The sequence below is a fragment of the Prionailurus viverrinus genome, unplaced genomic scaffold (genome assembly GCF_022837055.1).
Source record: "Prionailurus viverrinus isolate Anna unplaced genomic scaffold, UM_Priviv_1.0 scaffold_42, whole genome shotgun sequence".
NCBI classification, from domain to species: Eukaryota; Metazoa; Chordata; class Mammalia; order Carnivora; family Felidae; genus Prionailurus; species Prionailurus viverrinus.
In genome coordinates, this window is record NW_025927609.1 from 3,881,454 (window position 1) to 3,909,168 (window position 27,715).

At 56.8% G+C, this 27,715-nt stretch overlaps 1 protein-coding gene across 1 annotated transcript in view; it reads right to left on the reverse strand.

Annotated features, from left to right (window-relative positions):
- Positions 1-14,659: 14,659 nt before the first annotated feature.
- The window catches only part of UMODL1 (uromodulin like 1), a 62,872-nt gene continuing 49,816 nt past the window's right edge, over positions 14,660-27,715 (reverse strand). The window contains exons 16-21 of the mRNA XM_047847090.1: positions 25,509-25,654; positions 24,516-24,752; positions 24,154-24,313; positions 21,079-21,163; positions 19,240-19,442; positions 14,660-15,833 (exon numbers count right to left, since the gene is read on the reverse strand). Coding sequence (XP_047703046.1) covers positions 19,261-19,442; positions 21,079-21,163; positions 24,154-24,313; positions 24,516-24,752; positions 25,509-25,654 — 810 coding nt within the window. The 3' untranslated portion in view covers positions 14,660-15,833; positions 19,240-19,260. The remainder of the gene's footprint in view (positions 15,834-19,239; positions 19,443-21,078; positions 21,164-24,153; positions 24,314-24,515; positions 24,753-25,508; positions 25,655-27,715) is intronic.

The window sequence follows — 27,715 nt, forward strand, 5'->3', positions numbered from 1 at the left end:
AACCAACGCGGACTTGGGGAGCTCCCGGTGCCCGCGCACCAGCCTCGCCTGTCCCGTCCATTCGAGAGACCCTCCCTTGGCCGGGGTCCTCTCTCTGTCCCTCCTACGCCACTGCTCTCCTATCCCTCCCGCCCGTCTTCTGGCGGAGGTCTCGTGGGTGGCCTCGCCCCATCACAGAGACTTGATGCCACTGTCCTCCTTCTTCTTCCTCGAGGGAGAGGGGAGTGCTGACTTAGACCACTGGCTTTTGTTTTTGTTTTTGAGAGAGAGAGAAAGTGCGGGCCCTGGAGGTGGTGGGGGGGAGGTGACAGAGAATCCTAAGCAGGCTCATTTGCTCATTTATTATGCTAAGCTACTTAAGGGCAAGGATTACTGTGAGGATCTGAACTGTTAATTGAAGAAATATTTGAGGGACGACCGCCCTAAGATAAAAGCATAAAAGGTCACTTCTGTCCTCCGAATTTGCCACCTGCTGGAAAGAATCAGATATGAATCAAATCGCGCAAATAGTTTAGCAAATAGAATTGCTTGCAGTTAACATCTGTTCTCTTTGTAGGCTTGCTTGGCTCTACTGATCCAGTCGTTCTAGAACATGTACACGTGGCAAAAGTTTAATCGTCAGATGCTAGGTGTGTGGGCTATGCCTGCAGGGATCCAGAGAGTCTGAGGACATTTCTTGTGCCTTGATATATGGAGGACCCCACCCCAAACCTTTTCTTATGCTCGCCTTCAAGGCCTGTATGTATGGGGTGCCTGGTGGCTCAGATGGTTAAGGGTCCAACTCCTGATTTGGGCTCAGGTCATGATTTCATGGTTCATGAGTTCAGGCCCTGCATCAGGCTCTGCACCGACAGCGTGGAGCCTGCTTGGGATTCTCTCTCTGTGTCTCTCTCTCTCTCTGCCCATCTCCCTCTCTGTCTCTCTCTTTCAAAATAAATAAGTAAATAAACTTTGAAAAATTTTTGAAAAGAAAAAAACAACAACAACCCTGTATGTATGATCTCAAGACCATGAGATCATGACCTGAGCCAAAATCAAGAGTCAGATGCTCAGGGATGCCTGGGTGGCTCAGTCAGTTAAGCGTCCAACTCTTTATCTTGGCTCAGATCATGATCTCACAGTTTGTGGGATCGAGCCCCACGTCAGGCTCTGTGCGGACCTCATGGAGCCTGCTTGGGATTCTCTCTCTCCCCCTGTCTCTTGTCCCCCCCCCCGCCTCAAAATAAATAAAATTTTTAAAAAAGGAGTCAAGACAGTCAACCAACTGAGCCAACAGGCACCCGTAGACCACCGTTGTTCTTTAGACGGGAAGACTTGCAGGGCATTTTACTGGTGTATGCGCTCTAAGCGCCATTTACATTTTCACTGCATCATTTTCCACATGAGGGCGAAACCAGATGCTGTCCTTACTCAGAGAAAATCCAAGGCCATTCTTTTATTTCGCTGCTGGGGTTATTAAAACAAAGTAGTCCGTGGGTTAAATACAATGAGGTCGATGAGCAAATCCAATTTCCCATAACGAACAAAATGTGACGATACAGAATTTCTCAGCACAGATAAGCACAACGGGCATCGCAGTCTCCAGGCCCAGAGTCATATAAAATAAACCATCATAATGTAAGTAGAATCTCACAGGGAAGCTGCTTTGCTGGTAGTGACTCGGTTTTACGACAGTAAGACACGGACCGAATGTCAGTTTGACTTTAAGTACAATCCCAGGGAGCTGAAGTTCTTTCCGCTCTCAGAGTCACACGTTTTCAGCACCGTGAGCTTGTCTACACGACATCGGACGGGCCCCAGCGTGGGACATCCTCAAACACACCTGTGTCCACAGGCTCTTTACCCCGAGGTTGTCATTTGAATCTCGTTGCAACATGTGGCCTCCGATTCCACCTACCAATTCTGTGCAACACTAAACCAAGGGCTGGGGAGTCAGATTAGTCCCAGATCCCTGACTTCGGAGGCGGCCCTTGACCGCTGGCCACCGTGGGCAGGCTTAGGGGACCGTCAGCCGTGGGGCTCCTCCCCCTTGGCCGAGGGTGGGGCTTGGACACAAGCCTGGTCAATGGAACTTTCTCACCTGGGCTCGCCCGCTCACTCCTGGCCCACCCGCATTTGCTGTCCAGGCTCAGGCCACTTGCCGTCCTGCCGCAGCCCCAGCCCTCACCCCCTCACCTCCCTCCCTCCTCACCCCACCCTTCCTCGCCCGGGCCCCCTGCAGAACGTGAACGGGGAAGAACGAAGCCTTCCTCGGGAGACTGTTGGAGGGAGGCTATGGTGGCAACAGGGATTAGGAACGTTGGAAGACGTTATGCTTGAAAGTGTGCAGACGGGAGCAACTCGGGGCAGCACATCCCTCCCGTGGCCACTGGGGGCGCTCTGTGCGCCCTCGCGTGTCCCGTGTGTGAGTGTGCGTGTGCCCCTGTGGGGGTGTGAGCAGCTGGGGTAAGACAAACGAGCAACCCAGGGGACCTTTGCCCGTGCCTCGTCAGCACCGTGAAGCCCACCCCCCACCACCTGCCTGATCGGGAGCAGTTCTCTCGCCACAAAGTCATTGAAGACTCTGGCCACGTTCCCAGCTGGAGCCGCCCCAGGAACGCTTCCCGGCCCTCCCGTATCGTCCGGACATTCTGCGGCCTGGAGGAGAACGTAGCTCCTTGTGGGCCACAGTAACCTGGCCACGCCCGGGAGACGTAGAAAGAGTCCAGGCAGACCCCGCAGCCGTGGGAGACGGCTGGTGCCGAGGCCACGAGCTCCGCCGCCCTGCCCCCAGCTGCCCCGTCCTTCTGTGGCCAGGCCGCGTCTCCTTGCCTCTCCTTCCTACCTGCCCAGGCCAAGTTTTCCCCGGGGGGTTCCCGGTGGCGTCCGCTCTCTCCAAACTCCAAGTCCAAGGAGAGGAGGCACCGGGATAGGTGCCTCCAGCTGGGGTTGGGCCAGAGCAGGCGAGGAGCCCCTAGCGGGTGAGGCCAGAGGGCTGGACAGGTGCCCCTGGGGGGGTTCGGCAACCTCAGGCCGGGTGAGGAATTTGCAGACGGCACCGGGTATTTTTTTTTAAGAGTTTTTTAATGTTTATTTGTTTTAGAGAAAAGAGAGGGTGCGGGAGGAGCAGAGAGAGGGGGGCCGAGGATCCAAAGCGGGCTCTGTGCTGACAGCAGAGATCCTGCGGGGCGGGGGGGGGGGGGGGGGGGGGGGCTCAAACCCATGAACTTCAAGGTCATGACCTGAGCCCAGGTCGGATGTTTAACCGACTGAGCCGCCCAGGTGCCCTGGCACCAAGTATTTTAAGGCCACAGCTGGCAGGCGTTTTGTGTGGTCTCGGGGCTCGGGTCTAAGAAGCTGTCCTGGCCCTGACGTTCACCAGGTGCAAACCTCCATCTCCCGTCCGCAAAACGGGGTGATGCCGCCTTGTTCGTAGTGGACGGGCCTGGCCCGGCGTCTGGCAAGGCAGGGTCCCACCGTCGCGGCCACCGTTACAACCACCTGACCTGGCGTCCCTCCTGGGTCCCGTCTGGTCTCCCCTGCACCCCCGCCCCGTCGTCCTAGCCGTGGGAAGCAGCGAGCCGTCCGTGAGGCTCGCATCGCCTCCTGTGAGGGCCTCCCACCATTTGCCACTGAGCCCGGACGCGGGTGGAGGAAGGGGGCCATGTGGATGGCCCCCACATCTGGGCCGACTGTGCCAGGGGCTCCCCTGGGAGCTCCATCCCTACTAACTGCCTCACTTCCCTTTGTTTATCTTCCTAGCGCACCTGGGGAGGATCTCGGTTCCCAGGATCCCCTCCCTGGGGAGGCGGCTAATCTGCCCGGAGTCCTGGGCTCCTGTCCCCGTGGATCCGCATAATCCACAATTTGTCAGGGGTGGCAGGCGTTCGAAGGGGTGGCTGGGGTCCTCCCTCCAGACACCCCCCCACCCCACCATGTGCCCAGAAGCCCCCTCCTCTGCCTTCAGAATTACGTCTGCATCAGTCTGGGTCCTCCCTCTCCTGTTTCCTTCTGTCCCGGGAGAGACCAGGAGGCCTCCCCGAGTCAGGAACAGTCCTGGGGTGGGTTTCGTTGAGCACCTGCCACGTAGGGCTTGTCAGACTCTGTGCACAGCCAGGCCCGGGGATAAAAACGGAGAAGTGAGTCTGATTCTGTGGGGTGTGGTGTGAGCTGAGATAGGGGACTTGCGGGTGATGAGAGCACAGAAGGGCCACTGAACCCCCCCAGGGCCAAGGCAGTCTCCTGGGCAAGACGGCTCCCGGGCTGTGCCCATGGGAACAGCAGGGTCAGCCGGACGTTGGACGGGTGGGGTGGGGTGGGTTACGCCACACTGAGCAAACAGCATGTGTACGAGCAGAGAAGCGTCTGGAAAGACTGAGCGGTGAAGAGGGTGAGCCCACAGCCCACAGCCGCGTACGTCCGTTTCCTCTCCATTCCATTGGCATAAAGGGAGCTCAGCGTGCCGTTTGCCAATAATAACAAAATAGCACTTTTTGTTGCAAATTCCACAGAGCCAATGGCTTTACGCAGAACGCTCTCGATGACGGTGCCTAACTCTGGTATTGGTTTCGGTTCGATTTCGATTGGACGACTTTTTGTGCTTTTCACGATGCAGCCGTTACAGACAAGGCACATTCAGTTCATCTGCATTAATACGTTCTCCATCACGTTTCTCAAGTCTAAATAATCAGCAAAAAATGTCAGTGCTGCCCGCACTGTCATGCACAGTGTTTCTTCGTGTCCACGGCGCTCACTGCCCAGTTGTGGACAATCACAAGCCATCACCACGATAGCACGGAACGCAGGGCCGGGGCGAGATGTGCGGTCGGCAAAGAGCCAGCATTTCCACCATTCTGGGCCAGTAGACACAAATAACCACAGAACGCAGGCGACGGTAACACGTAATAAAATAATGGAAAGTGATGAATTTTGAGCATTCGTTATCTGTGTCTTAATACATAATTCATTTTTTTAAATGTTTATTTATGAGACAGAGCACGAGCGGGGGAGGGGCAGAGAGAAAGGGAGACACAGACTCCGAAGCGGGCTCCAGACCCCGAGCTGTCAGCACAGAGCCTGACACGGGGCTCGAACCCACGAACCGTGAGATCACGACCTGAGCCGAAGTCGGAGGTCATGCTCAACCGACTGAGCCCCCAGGTGCCCCTAATACATAATTTATTTAACTGTGCATTTATGTGGCTTATTAATACCAGCTCATGCTGGGCACCAGCACACCCTATAGGGACAGACGGACCTCAGAGGTAGGAATGGCCAGTCCGAGTGATGTGTAAAAGGCTGCATGGAGAACACAGATATGAATGTGCAGCTCCTGGGTCCCAACCCCAGACCCTGTGAAGCTATTTCTTACTGGGCAAAAGGGATTAAGGTAACAGACAGAACTGAAGATGTTAATCAGCCGGCCTTAAAATAGGGAGATTATTCCAGGGGCGCCTGGGTTGCTCAGTTGCTTGAGCGTCTGACTTCCCTTCAGGTCATGATCTCACGGTTCGTGAGTTTGAGCCCCGCGTCAGGCTCTGTGCTGATGGCTCAGAGCCTGGAGCCTGCTTCGGATTCTGTGTCTCCCTCTCTCTCTGCCCCTCCCCCGTTAGTGCTCCCTCTGTCTCTCTCTCTCTCAAAAATAAATGAACATTTTTATTTTTTTTTATTTTTTATTTTTTTTAATTTTTTTTCAACATTTTTTATTTATTTTTGGGACAGAGAGAGACAGAGCATGACGGGGGAGGGGGAGAGAGAGAGGGAGACACAGAACCGGAAACAGGCTCCAGGCTCTGAGCCATCAGCCCAGAGCCCGACGCGGGGCTCGAACTCACGGACCGCGAGATCGCGACCTGGCTGAAGTCGGACGCTTAACCGACTGCGCCACCCAGGCGCCCCTAAATGAACATTTTTAAAAATTTGTTTAAAAAAATAGGGAGATTATTCTGGGTTACCCAAAGGTCCAAAGGAGTCCCCAGGATCCTTCAGTGTGGCAGAGGAGGCAAGGGGCAGCTCAGAGCGATGTGAGCCCAGAGCCTGGCCCCGACGACCTGCCGTGGAGGTAGAGGGCAGGCTCCGAGCCAGGAAACCGGGTGGCCTCTGGAAGCTGGCCACCTCCCCCACGAGCCTCCCAGAAGAGCCTGCCCTGCCCACACCCGGAATCAGCCCAGCGAGACTTGTGCCAGGCTTCTAGCCTCCAGAAGTGCAAGGTAATAAATTCACGGGGGTTTAAGCCACCAAGCTTGTGGAAGCCTGTTACACCTGCCATGTTTCTCTCCCCCGGCCCCCGACTCCGGGGAGCAACCGTGGGGGTCACCGAGCCTCACTAAAAGAGGCAGGAGGGCAGCGGGATTGATGACATCAGGCCTTTATGAGGATTAATCAGGATTATGAATGTGACGCTCTGCGCGGGTCCCCTTGAACCGCTGCGAAAACAGGGCGCGGGGAGGGTTGAGTCCTGACGAAACCAGCTTCCCTGGGAAGACTGGGTGCTCTTTCCCCCAGAAACAGCGGTGGTTGGGAACTAGCCCACGTCCCGGGGACAACGACCGCTGTGCATTGTTTCCCAATAGTTGCAGCTGCAGAAAATGCCTAATTCCTGACCGCGGCGTGGCCCCGGGCCAGCAAGGCCACTGGTGTTTTTGTTTGCCTTTGTCCTTTAATGACTTGGGAGAAAGCCATCTTTGGGCGTTGTGTCCTTCAGACGGATCAGCAGAGCAGAAAATGCCTCTTTTCTCGGGCACAGCTGGGCCGGGGGGAGGAGGGCCCTCCCCCTCCCCCCATCGCCCCACCCCCACCCCCACCTCCGGAGCCCAAGGGTCAGGTTTCCAGCTGCCCAGCTGCTCCAGCTGCGTCTCACCTGAGAGCAGGTGCGGGGAGGCGGGGCTGGGACCTGGACGCAGACCGCAGGTTTACCCAAGCACCTGCTGAGAGGAGGGGACACCTGCTGTAGAGGCTCCCCGACACCCCAGGTCCCCGCAGACTTTGTCTTTCGCCGTCTCATCCCGCACCCGAGGGTCCCCGAGCCCTTCCAGCCTCAAGGGTTTTGGCCTCCAAGGCCAGTTGACTCATTGCCCGGGGAGCAGAGCAAGGGCACAAGGAGGGGGGCGGGGTGCCTTTGGGGTGCCAGGCCCCCCGCCATCCTCCCACCGCGCTGGCCTGGTGGTGCCAGCTGCTGCCTCTCCCCGTCCCCCTATCAGCACCCCAGATGGGGCCCCTGGGGCGAGCAGAAAAGCTCAAGACCCCGGTGTGAGGGGCTGGGGGCCGGGGCCGGGGGCAGGGGCAGGTCCACAGAGGGCAAAGCTCTAGTGTGTGCTTCCCGGGAAGTCAGACCCTGGCGGCCGAGGACCCGGCAGTGCCGCCCGCGTGCTGGGCTGTATGACCCTGAGGACGGGGTTTGAGGTGCGCTCACGGGGCCCCATGAAGTGTCCGCAGTGTCCAGAATCACAGGGCCGCTTGAGGTCGCTCATTTCTTCAGTCCTGCAGACGATACAGACGGTCAGCCATGGAGCAGGTGGTCACAGGCAGCGGGGGAGACCCAAAACTGCCATTTCTCTGGGGGTCCTGCGTGCTCGTGGGCTGCCCAGGGAGAAAGTCCAGGGGCTCGAGGGTTCTGGGTCAGATGGGCAGGGAGCAGCGGGGCCATCGGTTAAGCGGGGCGGGTAGGCTGAAGCTTGAAGAAACATGCGCGAAAGATGAGGCTACCCCTGGTTTATTGAATCAGAACCTCTGCAGGGGGGGCCTGGGAACCCGCGAGGCAGACCCCTCCCCCACCCCCTGGATGCTGATGCCGGAAGCCTGGGGAAAACCCTTCTCCCGTCACTCGTGCTCAGGGCGCTCCGATGGCATCCCGGCACATTCCGGCCATTTCCCAGGCCAGAAAGCTGGCCCTGTGGGGCCCTGACTCAGGTGCAACCTGTGTGCCTCCCCGGGACTCCAGACCCAGACCCCAGACCCAGCAAAGTCTTCTGCCCGCTGCCCACCTGCCAGGGGCCTCCAGGAAAGCCAAGCTCCCTGCTGGGCACTGAGGTCCAAGGTCACAGTCCCCACGGAGCCTGTGACCACACTTCACAGTGGAAGGGTGCACCAGCGTCTGGGACTTTTCTCCAGGCCCTCCTCCCTCACGCCTGCCCTGATCCCAGCCCCTGGTGACCCGCGAGGGTCACTGACCCCTAGGAGCACCCAACAGGCTGGCCCTGTCAGGCTCAGCCCCGGTGTGTCCAGCCTCCGGGCACCCAGCCTCGCCCTCCCTTATCCGTGCATTTGAGACCACAGAACCTTCTGGACTCTGCTGGACGAGGAGAGAAAAGCCACAGGAAGGGAGCCGTACGGTGTTTTGTGAATTTTTTAAATATTCTAACGTGGTTGTCACAAAACACTCCTAATGCTTCCAACAGTGTGCCCGCACAGGGACCGGATCCCTTGGAGCAGCCACTGGCAGAACCCCTCCTCTGTGGGGAGGGGGCGGTGAGGGCTCTCTATCCGAACGGGCGGAGGGGGGTGGGGGGGATGGGGGGGGATGGGAGGTTCACTCCCAAGGCGTCTCCGCACTCCTCACCCATGTCCCGTTACAGGGCCAAGGACTCAACCTTGCATCTTAATACAGACATGGCTCCGTGCTTGGAATTGCTCCTCGGAGGCCTTCCCCGAACCCACGACGATGCGACACGGGCGGGGTCTATTCCTCACTTTCACAGATGCTTGTAGACGCAGCTCCAAACTCGAGATGTGTGCGGTCGGTGACTTGGGGATAATTTTCCGCTGAAAGTTCGGCAAGCTGACTACGTTTTATCTTACTTTTAGTTCCTTGGGGTTCTGTTGTTCCTCTCTCTCTCTCTCTCCCGCTCCTCTCTCTTTCCTTCAGTCACAAAATCCACAGGGATAAGACTGGAGTTAGCCTGTGACCTTTGCAATACTTGGGCTTCTGGGCACCAGCTTCGTGAGAAAGAAACCCCACACCCGGCGGGGCCGGGCCCTGGGGAAGGGGGCCCAGAGTGCCATGCGCAGGACATCAGCCACAGTGGAAGAGCCTGCAGGCCTGGGGCGCCGGGGGTGGCCTCGGGGGCCGGGCCGGGGCACCGGCAGCTACAGCTTGTTGGGGCTCCGAAGGCTGTGAAATGAGGGTGGACACATACAGGAAGGTGAGAAATGCTGGTCCCCGCAGTGCTATGAACTGCACCCCAAAGTCTATAGCAGTGCCTTCCTCAATAGCCAAATTATGGAAAGAGCCCAAATGTGCATTAACTGGTGAAAGGGTAGGGAAGATGTGGTTTATATACAAAGGTGAGCCACGCAGCGACGAAAAAGAATGAAACTTGACGTTTGCAACAATGTGGATGGAACTAGAGTGTAGTATGCTAAGCGAAATGAGTCAGAGAAAGACAAATATATGATTTCACTCATAGGTGGGGTTTGAGAAACTTAACATATGACCATAGGGGAAGGGAAGGAAAAATAAGATAAAAACAGAGAGGGAGGCAAACTGTAAGACACTCTTAAATACAGAGAATAAACTGAGGGCTGCTGGAGGGGAGGTGGGTGGGGGATGGGCTAAATGGGGGATGGGCATTAGGAGGGCACCTGTTGGGACGGGCACTGGGTGTTCTATGTACGTGATGGATCACTGGGTTCTACTCCTGAGGCCAAGACTACAGTGTATGATAGCTAACTGGAGAAGAAAGAAAGAAAGAAAGAAAGAAGAAAGAGAAAGGAAGGAAGAAAGGAAGGAAGGAAGGAGGAAAGGAAGAAAGAAAAAGGGAAGAAAGAAAGAAAGAAAGAAAGAAAAAGGGAAGGAAGAAAGAAAGAGGACGAAAGAAAGAAAGAGGAAGAAAGGAAGGAAGAAAGAAAAAGAAAAAGAAAGAAAGAAAAAAGGAAGGAAGGAAGGAAGATAGGAAGGAAGGAAGAAAGGAAGGAAGAAGAGAGAAAGAGAAAAGAAATACTGGTCCCCCGAGGCTAAAGTTTTTCAGTCGCATCAATTCTGCCTTGAACCAAACTCTTGGATAAACGTATTAAACCGAGGTCGTGGGGCGCCTGGGTGGCGCAGTCGGTTAAGCGTCCGACTTCGGCTCAGGTCACGATCTCGCGGTCCGTGAGTTCGAGCCCCGCGTCGGGCTCTGGGCTGATGGCTCGGAGCCTGGAGCCTGTTTCCGATTCTGTGTCTCCCTCTCTCTCTGCCCCTCCCCCGTTCATGCTCTGTCTGTCTCTGTCCCAAAAATAAATAAACGTTGAAAAAAAAAAAATTAAAAAAAAAAAAAACCGAGGTCGTTTCTGCCTAGTACGGAAATATCCAAATCACCATGGTTACCAACATGTTTATTTTGCTGAGCTGATGGCAACTTCTTCTACTCTAAAGAGAGGATTTATAAACACTTGAGGGATGAGTAAAATACGAGGCGGCCAGAACGACCGAGGGAAGCTTCCCCGCTCCGGGGCAGGCGGCCCTGGGCCAAGCCCCCACCCATCCCCGGAGGCCAGCTCTGGGTTTCGGGTGAGCCTCCTGCTCCGGTCTCTCTGGGCCTCCTCCCTGGGCGTCTCCTCCTTTGCCGACTGTCATCTGCACCCTTGTGTTACAACAAACGAAGCCCGGGTGTCCTGTGAGTCCTTGGAAAGGTCACCGAACATGAAGATGGCCTTGGGGGACCCCTGGCACATCCTCCTTCCCCCCAAAATGTCCCTGACCCGTGGCTCCATTGGAACAGGATTCAGATGACGCCTGCCCTTTATGGGAGAGAGGGATTTGCCTGTCAGCCTTCCCCCAGCAAAGCCGGGATGGGGGAGGGGCATGCCAGACTGGGTCTCCGTCTCCCCGACCCCCCTTTCCCTGTGCAGAGTAGCCCCCTGATGGGCCCTGGTCAGCACCCGGTGGGCGCAGCCAGGAAGTCCTGGGAGCCGAGGGCCAGGAAGCCGCAGCGGGACGGCGGGCACGCCCGGGGACAGTACACTTGATCCCGAGGCACCTCCTCCCGCCGACCCCCACATCGTTCCTGCCCCTCCCCCTGGGGAGCCCACCTGACTGCAGGTAAGGGAGGCTTCCGGAGGAGAGGTCTCTGCAGCCCCTGGCATCGTCTCCGTCTGGGGGTGAGGTGGGGGGTGGGGAGCTCTCTGTGGCCCCCGAGAGCTGGGTCGCCCCAGGACGTGGGAGGGGGGACACTTCCCCGAGGAGGGAATATAAGTGGCCAGCAGCCTCTGTGAACGGACAGGCTGGTGAGAAGGCTCCTGCCGGGTGCAGGGCCCGTCTGCCCCGAGAGGGTGAGGAATCACACCAGCTGGCCCGGGGGGGAGAAGGGGTGCGGGGGATGTGCCTTCCTGTCCCGAGCATCCAGGGCCCTGAAGGGGCCGGATTATGTCAGCTGAAGCTCGGGCTGCAGGTAGGGGACCCACCAGAGGACATCGGCGTGGCCCTCCTTGGTCAAGTGGGGGAGGAGTGTGAGGGAGGACTGCCTCGAGCAAAGGGCTGACGGCTCTAAGACCCCCGTGCTCATGGGCATCGGGGTGAGCCGATCTTCCCCAGACGGAGGGCGGGCCGGCCAGCCCACGGGGGTCAGAGGCCATACAGGCCACGACGGCGACACAGCTTCCTGCACCGTGTGAGCGCTGAGGTGCCCCCTCCCCCCAGCCACCAGGGCTCCGTGGCCGCCCTCCTCTGCAGCCAGGTGACGAGGGGTCCCGGGAAGGCAAAGTCTCGGGGCCTCTGACACAGCCCGCGAAGGGAGACTGAGGGCATTGTTGTTTCAAGGTTCTGCCCCATGGTCCCAGCCCCTTTGGTCATGGCAGATGGTGAGCCCAGGTCCACCTTAAGGAGGAAAGTTCTGGAGCAAGGGCGGGCATGGGGCTAGTGTTTACCCAAGCCCACCTCGGGGGCCAGGCACAGTGCTCCCCCACCCCGTGTCGTGTCTTTAATATTCTCCGCTGCTCCCCTGGGGGGTTCGAGAAGGAGTGTGAAGGTCAAGGGCACGGCGTGGCCAGGCCTGGGATGCCTGCGGGGCCAGCACGTACTCGAGCAAGCTAAGAGGCCCTGTCACAAACCACCGGAGTCGTAGCCAGGCGTTCTCACATGTGCTGGAACATAAGCCCCTCCTCCCAACTTCGGAGCACCTGGTGACACCCGTGGGACTCATGCTCTGCAGTCCACACTCTGGGAAATCTGGCCCAGCTCCTGCACCGACTGCTCGAACAGGGGCAGGTCCCTAATGTCTCGGGGTCTCTGTTCTCTTCCTACGGTTTCGGGTGCTGACACGGGCCTCCCAAGGTAGCGTGTGTCCATGTGTGTGTCACGCCACGTGTGTCCACCCTCAGCCATCGGGGTGACTGATGCCCTGGGGGCCAGGCCCTGGTGGTGAGAATCACGACGTGGGCCCCGTGTCTCTCCCGTGTGCACTGGGAGTCTCTGGCTGGCTGAAACTGACCAGCGGGAGGCCACCCCCTTGATGGAAGTGGCCTGTGCCCGGGTCTCAGCAGGCAGAATGGGACACCCTCCTAGCCAGAGTGACTGGCTCAGGGTGGGGACAGGACCCAGGATGTTTCAACCCGGACGTAATCCCAGCTCCTTTCGTCAATAGGGGAGACACTGTCATCCTTTGGCCATACGTGAATGAAGGAGCACCTGATCCTGATCACCCCTCACAGCTACCCGGGGACTAAGAGGGACCTGTTGGCTGAAGCTGAAACCAGGAAAGGAACGCAAAAAAGATGAACCAAACCTGGGTCCTTGAGAGCTGCGGGAGCAAGCCTCACCTGAAGCCCACCCTGCCTTGGACTTGCCATTTGCAAGAGGCCAGGAATCGTCTTTATCGTGGAAGCCTGTTGGAGTTGATGTTTCCCTACTCGGAGCCCAAAACTCCCCGACCAACGCTAGATGGCATGCCCCATGCGGGAGAGCCAGCGCCGGTAACCTCAGCAGCACCCTGACTCCCACGATTACACGCTACCTTGTGGGGTGCAAACTCTAGGTAGTCCTTGCATTGAAGAGCTCCCCGCTAAGTCCCTAATCTATTTCTTTCCATCAGAATCACTCTGGTGTCCGGGGTCTCACAGAGTAAGAATCTGCAGCCCCTGGAGTTGGGAATGACCCTCCCCCACCCAGCAGACACCCGGCATCCTGAGTTGTGGGGCCAGCCTGGGGCACCCCGGTTCTCCTCCACGCTCCACAGGCCCCCAGCCCTGCCTGGCCATAACCTCCCCAGCACTTAGACTTGGAAAGATGTCCAGGCTACGTTCAGGCCGGAAGCACTTCTACCCTGTGGCACAAAGGCTTTCCTCCCCCATTCGGCCATTTCTCCGGCTTTGCTGGAGCCCCGGGAACCTGCGGGAAGCGGCCACTGTGGTCCCCACCGGTCCCCACCCGGGAGTCTCCAGGGAAGCCTGGTCCACTGGCTCATTCCCTGGGGGCTCCATTGCACAGACTGTTTCCTGGTGTGGCTGTCTTTTCCCTCCCAGACACAGAGAGAGAGAGAGGAGAGGAGGCGTCCCCTCCCTCAGCCGGTCCTGGTGGAAAGCAGGGTCCCCTCGGGCCGGGGCCACACAGGCGCAGGGCCAGCGCATGGAAATAACCGTTCTCCAGGCGGCCGCGTCCATCCTGAAAGACCGGCGCCGTTTCCCGAGCTGTTTCCGGGACCCCCCCCCGGCCCCACCCCAGCAGAATCGTGTCCTAGGACCCCGAAGCCCTGCAGAACGATTTCAGATTCCCCTTTGCAGGCAAAAGGCTCAAATCCAGCAAGAACAGAACGTGAACTAGGGCTCTGGTTGCAGGAGACACAAAGGGACCTCCCGCCCTGGTCTGCAGCGCCATCTAGTGGCCGGTATGAGGCAGTGCAGGCCGGGTAGAGGGTGCACAGGAAATACAGGTGGTTCTCACCTCGCCTGACCCTTGAGCGCAGAGAGGGCATCACAGCCTGGATCCCGGGCTGGGAAGGACGCGGGGCTGCAGGTGGTGTCTCGATGTGAGAACTGCTAGGGACCCAGAGCCTGAGCCAATCGAAGCCCCCCACCTTGCCGAGCTCCTGGGTGCTCTCTCCACGGCTCGGAGGGACTCAGTTCTCAGGTCCTCGAAGGCTCCCATGCCTCACCAGTGAACCAACTAAGTCTTCTCCGGGGCAGCAGAAAGAGCCTGAACTAGGAGGGAGAAGATCTGGGTTTCCACTGTGAGCTGCCTGGAGCGGTGGTTTAAAATTTTAGCCTCAGTTTGCTTGTCCGTAAAACAGGACCGGGGACTCGTAACTCGTAGGCTTGTTGCAACAATCAGATGGACAAGGGGAGAACGTTCGCGGTCACGCTTAGGTCCCACCGCAGCCCGCGGCAGGAGCAGAGCAGGAGCGGCGACCTTTCAACCAGACAGGCTTGGGTCTAACGCCAGGACCCCACTTCCTAGCTGACTGCGGGAGGGTCACGTGATGTCTCCATTTCCTTCGCTGTAAAGTGAACATAGTCATGTGGGAGGCTTGTGAGCCACCCAGTCACGGGTCTTGAAACCTGGGTTGACTGAAACGTTTATTGCCTCTTTTCAAGGCAGGCGAGTGACAGGTACCGAGTCCATATCACAACAAATGGGTGCAGACACGTTCCCGGTGTCCCCAGAGTGCCCAGCACAGCACCGTGGACTCAGTGATTCCGGGTAAGCCCGGGAGGCGACTGAACCGAACAGAGCAAACGGCACGGTCACAGTTCAATGTCACATGCGATTTATTCTACTTGTGCAAAATCAGTTTAGCCACATGTTGTAATGTTAGCCACATATTGTAATGCTTTACTGACCCTTGAGACTATCCACTAAATCAAAACACTCGCATTCTCCAGATACGAATCGCTGTTAGTTACACTCAGCAAAATTAATCTCCAATTAGTTACATTCAACAAAAGTAATCTCATGAATTAAAGACCATGACCACCTTGTAATTCTAAGTTCATCGAGGAAAAACGCGACGCTTTCAGGTATTAGCTACCGAATACAATCCAATTTGTTTCACATAAAGTAAAAAAGCATGATCCATCAGTATGGTGTAATGGAGAACATTCTAAGGTAAAAATTTAGATTCTACACCCAGTTCCTTATTAATTCATTTTGTGGCCATATGAAAGTGACTCACCCATTTCTTCTCTGCTTTCCCATTGTGCAATGGATAAACAGTACCTCTCCTGGGGTAAAATTGTATTTTTAAATGGCTGTGAAAATACTTGGAAAAAATATAAAATAGTGAGTATGTGTATGTATATAATGTTATTTCTACTTATAAAGATTTTCATATTAGTGGAGTGTCTTTTGAGTCTCTGTTGTGTAAATAAAAACAATGTCCTGGAAAGGCAGACGCTAAAGAGCATATATGTCCACTAAAAATAACATTAGCAGTGCATTTATGACTGACCTATTGTTAAAAGAACTCCAAGTGCACCGTCAAATATCTTTGAAAATGTGAAATATATATATGACAGAGCATTGGATGAATGGATGGCTGAATGGATGGGTAGCTACGTGACTGAGTGGATGGGGGGATGGGTGGCAGGTGACAGATGTCAGTGGTGAGCAAAACCAGAAAGGACCACTTGAGCCAGTTAGGAGGGTAAAGAGTCTGGGGGCTCTGGGGGCTGTGGAGGTGATCTGGGTGATGGCAAGGCTGGATCCAAGCTTGTTTGGAGATCCCCATGCCTGGGGCATACCCCTCACCCCACTTCCTACTCCAAAAGCTCTTATATCCGCCTGGTGGGCATTGCTTATCTGGGACCTACACAGACGATGGGTCTCCTGGGTCAGTCAGAGGCTGTGTTTTCACCACCCCCGGGACTCATCCAAGCTCTGGATGTGGGACAGAGCAGGTTTCCGTCGATGCTTCATGGATTAAGAACCGAGGTTGATTCACAGCCACCTGCATGGAGAAGGAGGTGACCAGGGTCAGTGCGCACGCCGGAAAGGAGAGGTTCATGCAGGAATACCCCCCGAGCCTGGGTAGTGTAGGGTGACCATCACCCCGAGGACAGGACTTCTATGCTCACTGGATGGTGAGAGATTGTGCCCGAATAAAAGGGCAGCGGCTCCCAGAAGGCACAGAGGAACGGGGACCACGGCGGCTGGACTGGTCTCCGGTGAATGGGGCTCCGGTGAATGTCAGCACATAGGTGCGCCTGGCCCGGACACCTGAGCCGGACGACCACACCCTCGGGGCCTTTGTGCCATTGTCCTGTCTGCGGAGGACACACTGAGACTCGGGGCTCCCGGTGCCGAGGGCCGCGCCGAGTGCCAGCCTGGTGGGGACGGTTTGTTTGATGTTTTTCAAAGAGCACATTTTTGCAGGAACTCGAGACCCAGTTAGAGATGTCCTTCACTTGGGAAACAGAAGCCACGGGAGAACAAGAAAGGATGAGAGGCCAATTTTCCCTCCGGTGTTTTTTCATTTTAGGTGGGGAGGACATCCAGAGTCACCTTGCCCCCACATACCAGATGTCCTCAGAAACTGAGCAGGACAAACGTTGGCATCCTTGTTGGGATTCACGTGCTAAGTATTCAGTAAGATTCACTGAAATTCCCTTGGAACTCTATCCGGGGAGGTGACTGGCCTCGTGTGCTGGCCCCGGTCTTACTCTGCCCATCTGAACTGCAGTGGCTCCTAGAACTTAGATAATGTGCACATATGCTATCAGGTCCTGGAGCAAAGGGGCCGCGGCAAAGCAGAGGCGTGATCCCTGCAAAACCAGCTCCTGGAGCTCCCCTAACGAAGACGAAGTCACGCGGAAAGGAACGTCGCCCCGTGGGGGACGTGTGCTAATCTGGCCTCCGCTGTGTGACTCAGAGGGTTCACTTGAGCTCTCTGGGCCCCATTTCCTCATTTCAAGGATGGAGCTCCTATCAACCACACTTTGCTGGGTTGGTTCAAAGTCTTATCTCAAGAGAATAAAGAGCTGAATGTGGGGAAGGCGGCCTTGGCTGGGGAAGAGCCTGAGGAGACAGGGGCATGTCCACACAACAGTGTCCCCTGATGGGGGACAGGACACAATGGGTCAGTAAGCAGAAGGGTCTCCATGACTCAAACTGCGTGGGCCCCAAACCAGAGAGAGACTAGAAGGTGCCGTGCTAAGGAGTCTTAGTTATAATCGAGTGTCGTTGAACCTGAACCACTGCCAGTCACCCACATGCTGGGGCCCTCGGGGTGGCAGAGAACCCTGACCAGTGGGGGCAGCACCTACGTCCCCAGGGGCTTCAGGGCCCCAGGAGGGTTCTTCCTTCAGACCACAACACTGCTCCCTCCACTGCTGGGCACCATGGAGCCCCAGGGAGAGAATTGTGGATTTCTCAGATAATTGCTAAAATACAATGTCTCCGGGTCTCCAACGAAAGGAAAAGCCAAGGGGCTTCATTCTAAACACCTGCCAGTCACGTGCACGCTAGTCTAAGTTACTGGAGCTCCGCGGCTAAAAGAATGGACCCCAGACCCGAATCCCAGCTCTGACCCTTCCTAGTTACGTTCCCAGGACATTCCTTCACCTGCCTGCCCCAGGTCCCCAGCAGTAAAAGTGGTAATAACACAGCCTCACGTGGTTGTCGGGAACCTGAGGGAGTTAACTTGTTTACAGTGTTTAGGAAGGGTTCTCATGCACCCACACGCTCAGCACTCCTGGGTATTTGCCAATATCGGTAAGAAACAGGGTCCTTCCCCAAGAGCCTGCTTGAGAGGGGAGAGAAAGAAACCCCAATGAGCTATGGGGTTGCTAAGGGCGTGGGGAGAACGCAGCTCAAGTCTGGGGAGTGTGTGGACAGAAAACCCCACTGAGTCTGGGGGGAAGCTGTCTGCTGTCGGACGGATCAGGGCCCCGAGCATTGAAAGGGCAGAAAAGCATCCTTCTGGCCAGCCAGCGGGGGGACGATGAGGACGTGGTTGGTGCGGCCGTCCCAAGCCAGGCATCACACACTGTGCCCGGCAGGGAGGCCAGTGATGAGGCAGGAATGAGGCCGGGGGTCAGGGGGAGCTGAGATTCCCTGTGGGACGTCCCCCAGCACCGGGGACTCAGTGTGGCCCTGGGCAAGTCAGTCCCACCGGGGAATCTGCCATTTTCCCACTGGAAATTCCTACGGAGTGGGCTCTTCTCACGTGATGGGGATTGTGAGGGAGAGAGCGAGACAGAAGTGAATGTCCCCTGCTGGGAGAGGTGAAGTGACAACCTGAAATCCTTGTTCGGGGCCACCTCCCGAGTCCTTAACTCCTGTCAGGGGAGGGAGCTCCCTGGCAGGCCAGAGGGGCCAGAGACACACAGGGGACTGGGCGCAGGGGAGGGGCGCAGGGGAAGGGTGCAGGGGAGGGGCCTAAGGGAAGGATGCAGGGGAGGGGAGCAGGGGAGGAGTACAGGTAGGGGGTGTGGCTAAGGGGTGCCGGTGAAGGGTGGCACCCAGGATGCCTTGGGGCAGCTCCAGGGCCCAGAGCCCATCTCAGGCCACCATCTGTAACCACATGGAGTCCAACAGTGTTTGGAGGCAGCAAACGACAGCTGCCAGACGTGGCCTGTGATTTTTTCTCTCTAAATCTCAAAGCCTTTACAGAAATCCCAGGCCCGGGCGATCCCCCCTACAGGCGGGCACTAAGAAAACGGCGCTCCTCCGGAACAAGCGTCACCCGTCTGTGATGAGCTGTATTCGGGCCCAGAGGGAGGTCCGGGCACCCGTGACCGTCATGGCTCAAAAGAGCCACTTCACGCTCGGGGGCGCAGGTACTTAAAATCACGGAGAGGACACGGCAAGGCAGAGGCGTGTGCCCATCACATCATCCGGGACACGAGGCACAGTTCGTGGCGAGGGCAAGGCTGTGGGGACACGGGACAGAGAGGAGTCGCGGATTCACTCAGCACTCAAGGTGCCAGAGGCCGCCAGGGGTCTGCCTGTCCTCGCCTGGTTCCTGCCCTCTGTGCGCGTGGTACCGCCGTCACCCGGCCCTGCTACAAAGGAGGAAAAACGAAGAAACCAAGGCACCAGGGGCTCGGGGACTCACCTGGGGCCGCCCGGGAGCGGGGGGCACAGGGCTGGCCTCGGAGGGGCACCGGGGACGGCTTTCGTCTCGCCGCACCCCCCGGCGGCTCCGCGAGGCCTGCCCTTGTGCAAATGGACAGAACCTGACCTGGACAACCGATGGCCCGCCCCTCCTGCAGCTTCGGGGGCTTTCCGCTAAGGGGCACGGAACGTGCCACCGGCCACCCGCCGTTCTCCAAAGCCCCCAGCACACGCCGTGTCGTCTCCGCCAGTGGCGAGGGTAGGATGCGCGCATCGGAGGCGCGTGGCTCTTCACTCACCTGCGGGCCCACCGGGACCGCCTACCCAGAGAACACCTGGTAGCCGAAGTCGTCCGGCCCGGCTCTGAAGCTGTATTTGCCAGTCATTCTCTGGTAGTGCGCGAGGACAAGGGCAGCTGCCCCGGCCACCACGGCGAAGACGGCCACCACGATGAGGACCAGGTAACCGGCTCCCAGGCCCGGCTCCGCGCCTGGACGCTCACCTGCAGGGAACGAGACGGATACAGCCGTGAGGTCCGCGCAGACCAGGAGGGACGCGTCTCCGTGGGCCGTGCATCACCCGTGGCCCCAGCCCTGCGACCTCACGGTCAGGGTGGACTGGAGGGCTTAGGACGGATTGGCGATGGAGCGAGCTCACCACGGAGTCCGCCGCTCGGTGACCTTATTATCGGGATCTGACTGACCCGGAGCACCGTGCTGTGAGGCTCCGCACGGGCCCGTGTACGTGTGGGTTTCCGAAGGGGACAAAGCAGGTGTCCCAAGCCTGAGAGAGCGGGCATCAGCCAGGACGGCTCAGCCCGCCCGGTGTTCTGGATAACTCCTAGCCCCCCGGGGAGCGACAGGGCCCACGGTGCGGGGAGGTTGAGAGCTCGGCTGCGCGTGGAGACCCGGCTGGGCGCTGGAGAGGAGCGCGGGCGTTCCCTGGACCCCGAGGGCCAGTAAAAACACAGGAAAGCACGGACCCAAAAAAGTTGGAAATGGGGACTCGAATACTCAGGCACCCATGTTCATAGCAGCATTATTCACAACAGCCCAAGGGCGGAAACAAGCCAAGCGTTCATCAAAGGATGAGTGGATAGGGGCACCTGGGCGGCTCAGTCGGTTAAGCGTGGGACTTCGGCTCAGGTCATGATCTCGCGGTTCGTGGGTTCGAGCCCCGCGTCAGGCTCTGGGCTGACAGCTCGGAGCCTGGAGCCTGCTTCGGATTCTGTGTCTCCCTCTCTCTCTGCCCCTCCCACACTCACACTCTGTCTCTCTCTCTCTCTCTCTTTCTCTCAAAAATAAACATTAAAAAAAAAGGATGACTGGATAAACAAATGTGGTCCATCCACACAACGGAATATTGTCTGGCCATAGAAAGGAGCAAAGTCCCAATGGGTGCTTCAACATGAAGGAACCTCAAAACATCATGCCTAGTAAAAGGGGAGAGTCACAAGGGACGGCACACAGTATGACCCTGTCTATAGAACTATCCAGGAGGGGCAAAAACAGAGGCAGAAAGCAGACTGGTGCCCGGCTCTGAAGGAAGGGGACAGGGAGGGACTCCTAATCGGTGCAGGGCCACCAGCCGTCCCCACCCCCAGGGGAGAGAACTGCTCACCCCCGTGAGGAAGTCGGGGTGCGTGGAGCACAGTGAGAGTGAGTGGGACCCACGACAGGGCACCTGCAGCAGAGCCAAAGCCACCCCTGCACCACGTTCACCTCTGTCCAGTCCCCCTGCATTGGGGGTGTCCACCTGGGTGACAAGAGACACCCGAGAGCCTGTCTCCTGCGTGGTTGCCGAGGTAGATGTCACTCTGGGTCTCCAGGGCATAGCACTGGTATGCAAAGTGGTCCGACAGTGGCATTGGGGACCCCTCCTGGCTGCCAGGGACAGAGGCAGTCATATCCTCCAGAGGGAAGGGTGTGCTGGATGAGGCTCCTGGGGACGCGTGATGGAGTGGCATAACCTCCCAAGGCACCCAGACACCGGACGGCCAGTTCCCCGACAGCTGCAGGGCTGGCCCCTAGACCCGGCCTCTGCGGTGCTATAGTGGGGGGGGGGGGGGGGGGCGGAGTTGTGGCTCCCACGCTGGTGAGATGGGACTCAGGACTGTCTAAACCAAGTCACCAACTAACCTTCAGACCGGACGAGGGGTCCCCAGGATGTCTGATGTATGGTGGATGCCTCGCTGCTTCTCGGGGACTTGACATCATTGCAATTCTGTTGTTTTGAAAGAAAAGAAACTTCGAGTTAGTCGAGCAGAACTACTGAGTTCGGAGACAAGTCCTGACCATCGGGGTGGTACCCTGATCCGTACATTCTATCTGGCTGGAGACAGCAAGTCGAGGGTGGGTGAGCTCAGACAGGGGAGGGACCTGGGGGCCTGGACCGCCTGGATCACAGGAGCAATCGAGGTTCAAGAGAGCAGCCCACTGGGCCTCCAAGCCCTGGCCCCTCGGCCCCTCAGGCCCTCTGTCGGTGCTGAGTCATGTTGGCGTCCTCCATGGCTGTGGCCAGCTGCAGCCACCTGCTCCTTTCAATGCCTCTGCCTTGCAGGAAGGTTCAGGGACACGGTGGAACCTTCTTAGAATACACCTGCTATGGGCTGCATTCTGTCCCTCTAAAAGATGTTGACCCCCTAGCCCCTGGTACCTGTGCATGTGACCTTATTTGGAAATAGAGTCTTTGCAGATGAGGAGAAGGTGAGGTCATTGGGGTGGGTACCTAGTCCAACATGACTGTGTCCTTGGGAAAAGGGGATGTTGGACACAGACACAGACATACAGAGGGAAGATATGAACACACAGGGAAAAGCCGGGTCTGCACCCCAAGGGGAGAGCCTGGAATGACTCTCCCTCGCGGCCTGAGGGGGAGCCAGCCCTGCCCCAAGGCTGATCTTGGGCTCCCCGCCTCCAGGCTGTGAGAGAATGCACTCCTGATGTCTCAGCTGCAGCTGCAGCCACAGAAAAGCAGTCAATGCCTCTCCTAGGAAAGCTGGGAAAGGAAGGCGTGAAGCCATATTATCAAGAATCTGAGAACCGGCCCCTCCTTACAGAGGTGGTTGTGGCTATTAATACTCTTAGTATGTCTGAGGGGCTCTTGGAGCCTGGTGCAGGGTCATGCACACCCCTAGCTGGCAGTCATCCGGGGGTCTGTGTCCCTTTCAACCCTTTTTTCTGGAAGATCTACTGTGTGTGAAAAAGTGACATCAACAAAATTGATGTTCCTTGGGTTTCTTCTCCTATGCGTGTCCCGTGGATCCTCGGAGGCTGGTGACCTGGGGGCGGGGAGGGGGACTGTAGGGGTTCTGTGAGCAGCACAGAAACAAGCCCATTGCCCAGAGATGAGGCAAACACACAGCCCCTGAACCCAAGGCCAGCAGAGTTCTCTATACTGTCCTGGGAGCAGACCGCATGTGACAGTGAGCTCACATCCTTGTCTGTGGTGTGAACAAGGGCTCTCAAAACTCAGGACTGCAAAGCATATTTCACATTCAAAGGTCTACGGAAATGGGAATGTAAAATTATTCATTATCCAAAATTCATGCACATGAAAATAAAAAAAAAACCCTCTTATTAAATATCACAGTGGCTGGGATTCAGTAGTGTTCCCTCAATGTTACTAAAAATAATACTAAATTAAAGCAAAGTTTTTACACCTGAATATGGATTAAGGCACCTGGAGGAGAAGCACCACTGCATCATGGCCAGGAATGGATGGGATGGGATGGGATGGGATGGGATGGGATGGGATGGGATGGAATAGGGATGGGATGGGATGGGATGGGATGGGATGGGATGGGATGGGATGGGATGGAATAGGGATGGGATGGGATGGGATGGGATGGAATAGGGATGGGATGGAGGATGGGATGGAGGATGGGATGGGATGGGATGGGATGGGATGGGATGGGATGGAATGGGATGGAATAGGGATGGGATGGGATGGGATGGGATGGGATGGAATAGGGATGGGATGGGATGGGATGGAATAGGGATGGGATGGGGGATGGGATGGGATGGGGATGGGATGGGATGGAATAGGGATGGGATGGGATGGGATGGGATGGGATGGGATGAGATGGGATGGAATAGGGATGGGATGGGATGGGATGGGGTGGAATAGGGATGGGATGGGATGGGATGAGATGGAATAGGGATGGGATGGGATGGAATAGGGATGGGATGGGATGGGATGGGATGGGATGGGATGGGATGGAATAGGGATGGGATGGGATGGGATGGGATGGGATGGGATGGGATGGAATAGGGATGGGATGGGATGGGATGGGATGGAATAGGGATGGGATGGAGGATGGGATGGAGGATGGGATGGGATGGGATGGGATGGGATGGGATGGGATGGAATGGGATGGAATAGGGATGGGATGGGATGGAATAGGGATGGGATGGGATGGGATGAGATGGGATGGGATGGGATGGGATGGGATGGGATGGGATGGGATGGAATAGGGATGGGATGGGATGGGATGGGATGGGATGGGATGGGATGGAATAGGGATGGGATGGGGGATGGGATGGGTTGGGGATGGGATGGGATGGGATGGGATGGAATAGGGATGGGATGGGATGGGATGGGATGGAATAGGGATGGGATGGGATGGGATGGGATGGGATGGGATGGGATGGGATGGAATAGGGATGGGATGGAGGATGGGATGGAGGATGGGATGGGATGGGATGGGATGGGATGGAATAGGGATGGGATGGGATGGGATGAGATGGGATGGAATAGGGATGGGATGGGATGGGTTGGGATGGGATGGGATGGGATGGGATGGGATAGGGATGGGATGGGATGGGGGATGGGATGGGATGGGGATGGGATGGGATGGGGATGTGATGGGATGGGATGGGATGGAATAGGGATGGGATGGGGGATGGGATGGGATGGGGATGGGATGGGATGGGATGGGATAGGAATGGAAATGGGATAGGAATGGGAATGGGATGGGATGGCCAACATGTGGTACGACATCTGGAAGGATGTAGCTTAGCCAGCTAGCTGCAGAGTCCTCTGCCCATGGGCTGACTGCCATCCACACCTCATTTCACACCTTATGCAGAGTCTGCTCCCAGAGGTCGGGCCCCAGAGCCGCCCAAAGCCTGGGCTTCAGATAACAGAGTGGCCCTCCTCAGGGTGATCAGGGGCACAAGTCAGACACAAGGTTAGAGAAGTAAAACACCTACTATTTTGCACGTGCTTCCAGGGGAGTCCATGCAAATACGAAGCCTGCAGTGCAGGTAGACGATGGAGTTGTTGATGAAGGAGAAGATTTTCAGCTTAAACTGGGCCTTGCTGGAGTCCCCGTTCTTGATCACGTTCGTGTGTGTGTTGGGGATGGGGCAGCTGGGAAGGAAGGAACGTGGCTCATTAGTGAGGAGCCGGCCTCCCATCCCCGTCCCAGATGGGCTTCCCGGCAGAGCCTCTGACTGCACACACCGTGTCTGCCATCACCCATGGGAGGCGAGGACCGCCACCCTCCGGTCCCCCAGGGACGCGGCCCCCATATCCGTGCATGTCTGGGAGGCGGCCCACACCCGACACCTGCCTGTTGTTGATGAAGCCAAACATGACCGGGTCCCTGGCGTTGCTGGATGGTGTCGCCCAGCACTCGGTCAGGACCACCTTGAGGTTGCTCTTCTGTTTATAGAGCCCCACCTCGATCTTGACATCATCACTGGCAGACACACTATAATTTCGAGGTATAGGGGAGTCCCCAATAAACAACCGCATCTCGGTGACAAAACTGCCAGCACCGTGGAGGTCCTCGATGATGGTATAGACCCTGCAAGAGTGATGGTTTCAGGAGGTGCGCTCCTGTGACCCCACCGTTCCCATTGCTCCCCAAAAAGCAACTCCAAAGAAGTATGGAAATAAAGGAAGACCGCCCAGATGAGAACAGGCAAGGCTACCGATTCCGAGCTGGCTGGAGCCGTGTGTCGCCCCCCAACGTGAGTTTGGAGGAGACTCAAGGACAGACAGGGGAGGGGCATCCTCAGAGAGGGGAAGGGAGGCCCCAGGCGCCGCAGGCGTGTCATGCGGAAGCCGTCGGTGGGCTCACCAGGACTGGAGTGTCCTATGGGATTGGCGAGGGTACGTATCTGGCTTTCTTTTGTTGGTCTTAAGTTGGAAGTGAGGACAAGTATTAGGGGCGTTGGGGGTTACGAACCAAGTCCTGGCCACTGTCCGTTTCTATATTCAGTCTCACAAAAGGGTCCCCAAGTGACTAAAATCCTAAAGGAACCCAAAGCTGGGGCACCTGGATGGCTCAGTCGGTTGGGCGTCCGACTTCGGCTCAGGTCATGACCTCACAGTCCATGAGTCCGAGCCCCGTGTCGGGCTCTGTGCTGACAGCTCAGAGCCTGGAGCCTGCTTTGGATGCTGTGTCTCCCTCTCTCTCTCTGACCCTTCCCTGCTCACACTCTGTCTCTGTCTCTCAAAAATAAATAAACATTTTTAAAAAATCCTAAAGAAACCCAAAGTAAGGGCGCTAGAGTGGACAGTGAGCTGGAGAGGGGTGGGGAGAGACCTCTCCACTCACCCCCATTCTGGGGTGTAGCCTGACGATGTCAGGAGGTCGTTCTGGAAGGCACAGCGGATGGGGCTCAGGATCTTCAGATGGTGGATGATGCCCTCAGGGGACAGGTCGTTCCTCAGGGTGGTCCTCACCACGGTATTCGTCACGTTCTGAACACAAACAGGGTGTCAGTGCGCTCCTGGACCCCAGCAGGCCCCCCAACATGACTGCAGACTGGTGGCTCGGGAGTGCTGGGGGAGGGGTGGTTCCTCTCTAACGCTTGTCCCCAAAACAAGAAAACCCGACAATCTCTTCCTAACATCAAATGCCAAAGAGAGCGTGACGTCCCGACCCCTGGTTTAGCCTGCGTCCTATGTCCATGTTCCTCACTGGAAGAGAACCAGAGACAAGCCAGGTCAGCCGATACCCCAAATAATAGATCGGATTCCTCCCCCAAATAACCCCCAAGCACGTTTCTGAAAATGAGGGCACGATGTGCTCCCTGAAGAAATGGAGCTAAAATCAATGGGTTAAAGTCTGCACGAGACCACCAGCATCCTCTCCGGGGGCCATCACGTGGGGGTGGGGGTGGGGGTACGACCGGGAGCCCAGGGGCCAGAGGACCAGCTCCAGAGAGTGAACGTCATCATGTCGGGGACTCCGGGAGTGTGAGCACACTCTCCACCCGAGGCCCCAGGGAAAACGCTGACCGGGTTCGTGCCCGGGGAAGGGAAGCCCGAGGACTAAGCATGAAGACTAGTGGCTTGTCTTTTGAAGTTTGGCAGGACAGACCCTCCAGACGGCAGCGTGCTAGTGCATGGAGATGCACCTTCCCTGGCGCATGAGAGTTCCAGGATTTCTCCAGTGCCCAAAACAGAGCCGGAGCATCTGAGTCAGGCAGATCTTTCTGGGAAAACCACCATCGTTGTACTGAAGCCGAACCAAGTCTTCCTTTGGTAAGACGCCCCAAGTTACATTTGTCCCCAGCACTTTGCTGGCTCGTGGCTTGGAGTTTGATCGGCACGGTGGTGGGCTCTCCAAGATCGGCAGCCCCGCACGGACACCTCCTACGTCGTCACCAGCACAGGGCCCAGCGCCAGCCAAGGACAGCTGCGGGTTGTTCGTGGTTGATGCGGAGGGGCGGGTGCCGTCCGGCTTCCGCTAAAGTCACCGGCCTTCGCCGTTTAGAAGTAGCCAAGGGACAAGGGCATCTGTGTGAAACAGACAAGCCGGACCATCCACGTTGGGGGAGCAAGGGGTGGGGTTTAAAGTTATGCTGATGAGGACGTGCTGATGAGCGTCCATGGGAGCACACATCCACCCAGCGTGGGCAGCGGGGCAGAGCCCCTGTGAGCCGCACAACAGGGCATCGGGCCACAGTAAGGCTTCCAGGGCAGCGTGGGCCGAAAATAGTAATTCAGAGCCTAGCAGCACTAATGGCACCCATGAATCTGACGGAGACACGGAATCCAGCGGCCAACCGGGGAAGTGGTTGTTTTCAGATGGTCCTGGGCTGAAAGTCACCGCAGGGAAGACGTTTTGAATGTTCTTTTGCTTCTCCAGCCCCTACATCGACTTCTTACCTGCTGCTTTATAAGAAACTACAGCATGTGTAATTTCACGTATGAAACACAGTAGGGCAGACACTGGTAAGCTGACTGCAGCAAAGGGTCGTTAGCTTATGTTGGAAGCTACTGGAAATGACTGGTCTCTCTGGGTTTTTATATAAATGGTGAAATTAGAGTTCTTGAAAACCACCCTGATTCTTGGAGTTCACCTTCCTTAGTAGAGACTAGTGATGCTTCTGCTTGTCTCTCTCTTTTTTTAAAACGTTTATTTATTTTTGAGACAGAGAGAGACAGAGCATGAACGGGGGAGGGTCAGAGAGAGGGAGACACAGAATCGGAAACAGACTCCAGGCTCTGAGCTGTCAGCACAGAGCCCGACGCGGGGCTCGAACTCACGGACCGCGAGATCGTGACCTGAGCCGAAGTCGGACGCTCAACCGACTGAGCCACCCAGGCGTCCCTGCTTCTGCTTCTGAGAACAAACCTGCCTCAGTTCTTGACTGAAGTATCCAAAATGGAAGCATTGAAACACTTTTCGTTAACACCCGTCTCCAGGTGTGCTCGTATCTCTATCTCTGTATTGTGGAGAATTTATCTACATGATGCCTGTGGGCCCTGTGGCTTTTTCCAGTTAAGAAGCAGAAACTCTTTCAGTACGTGAAG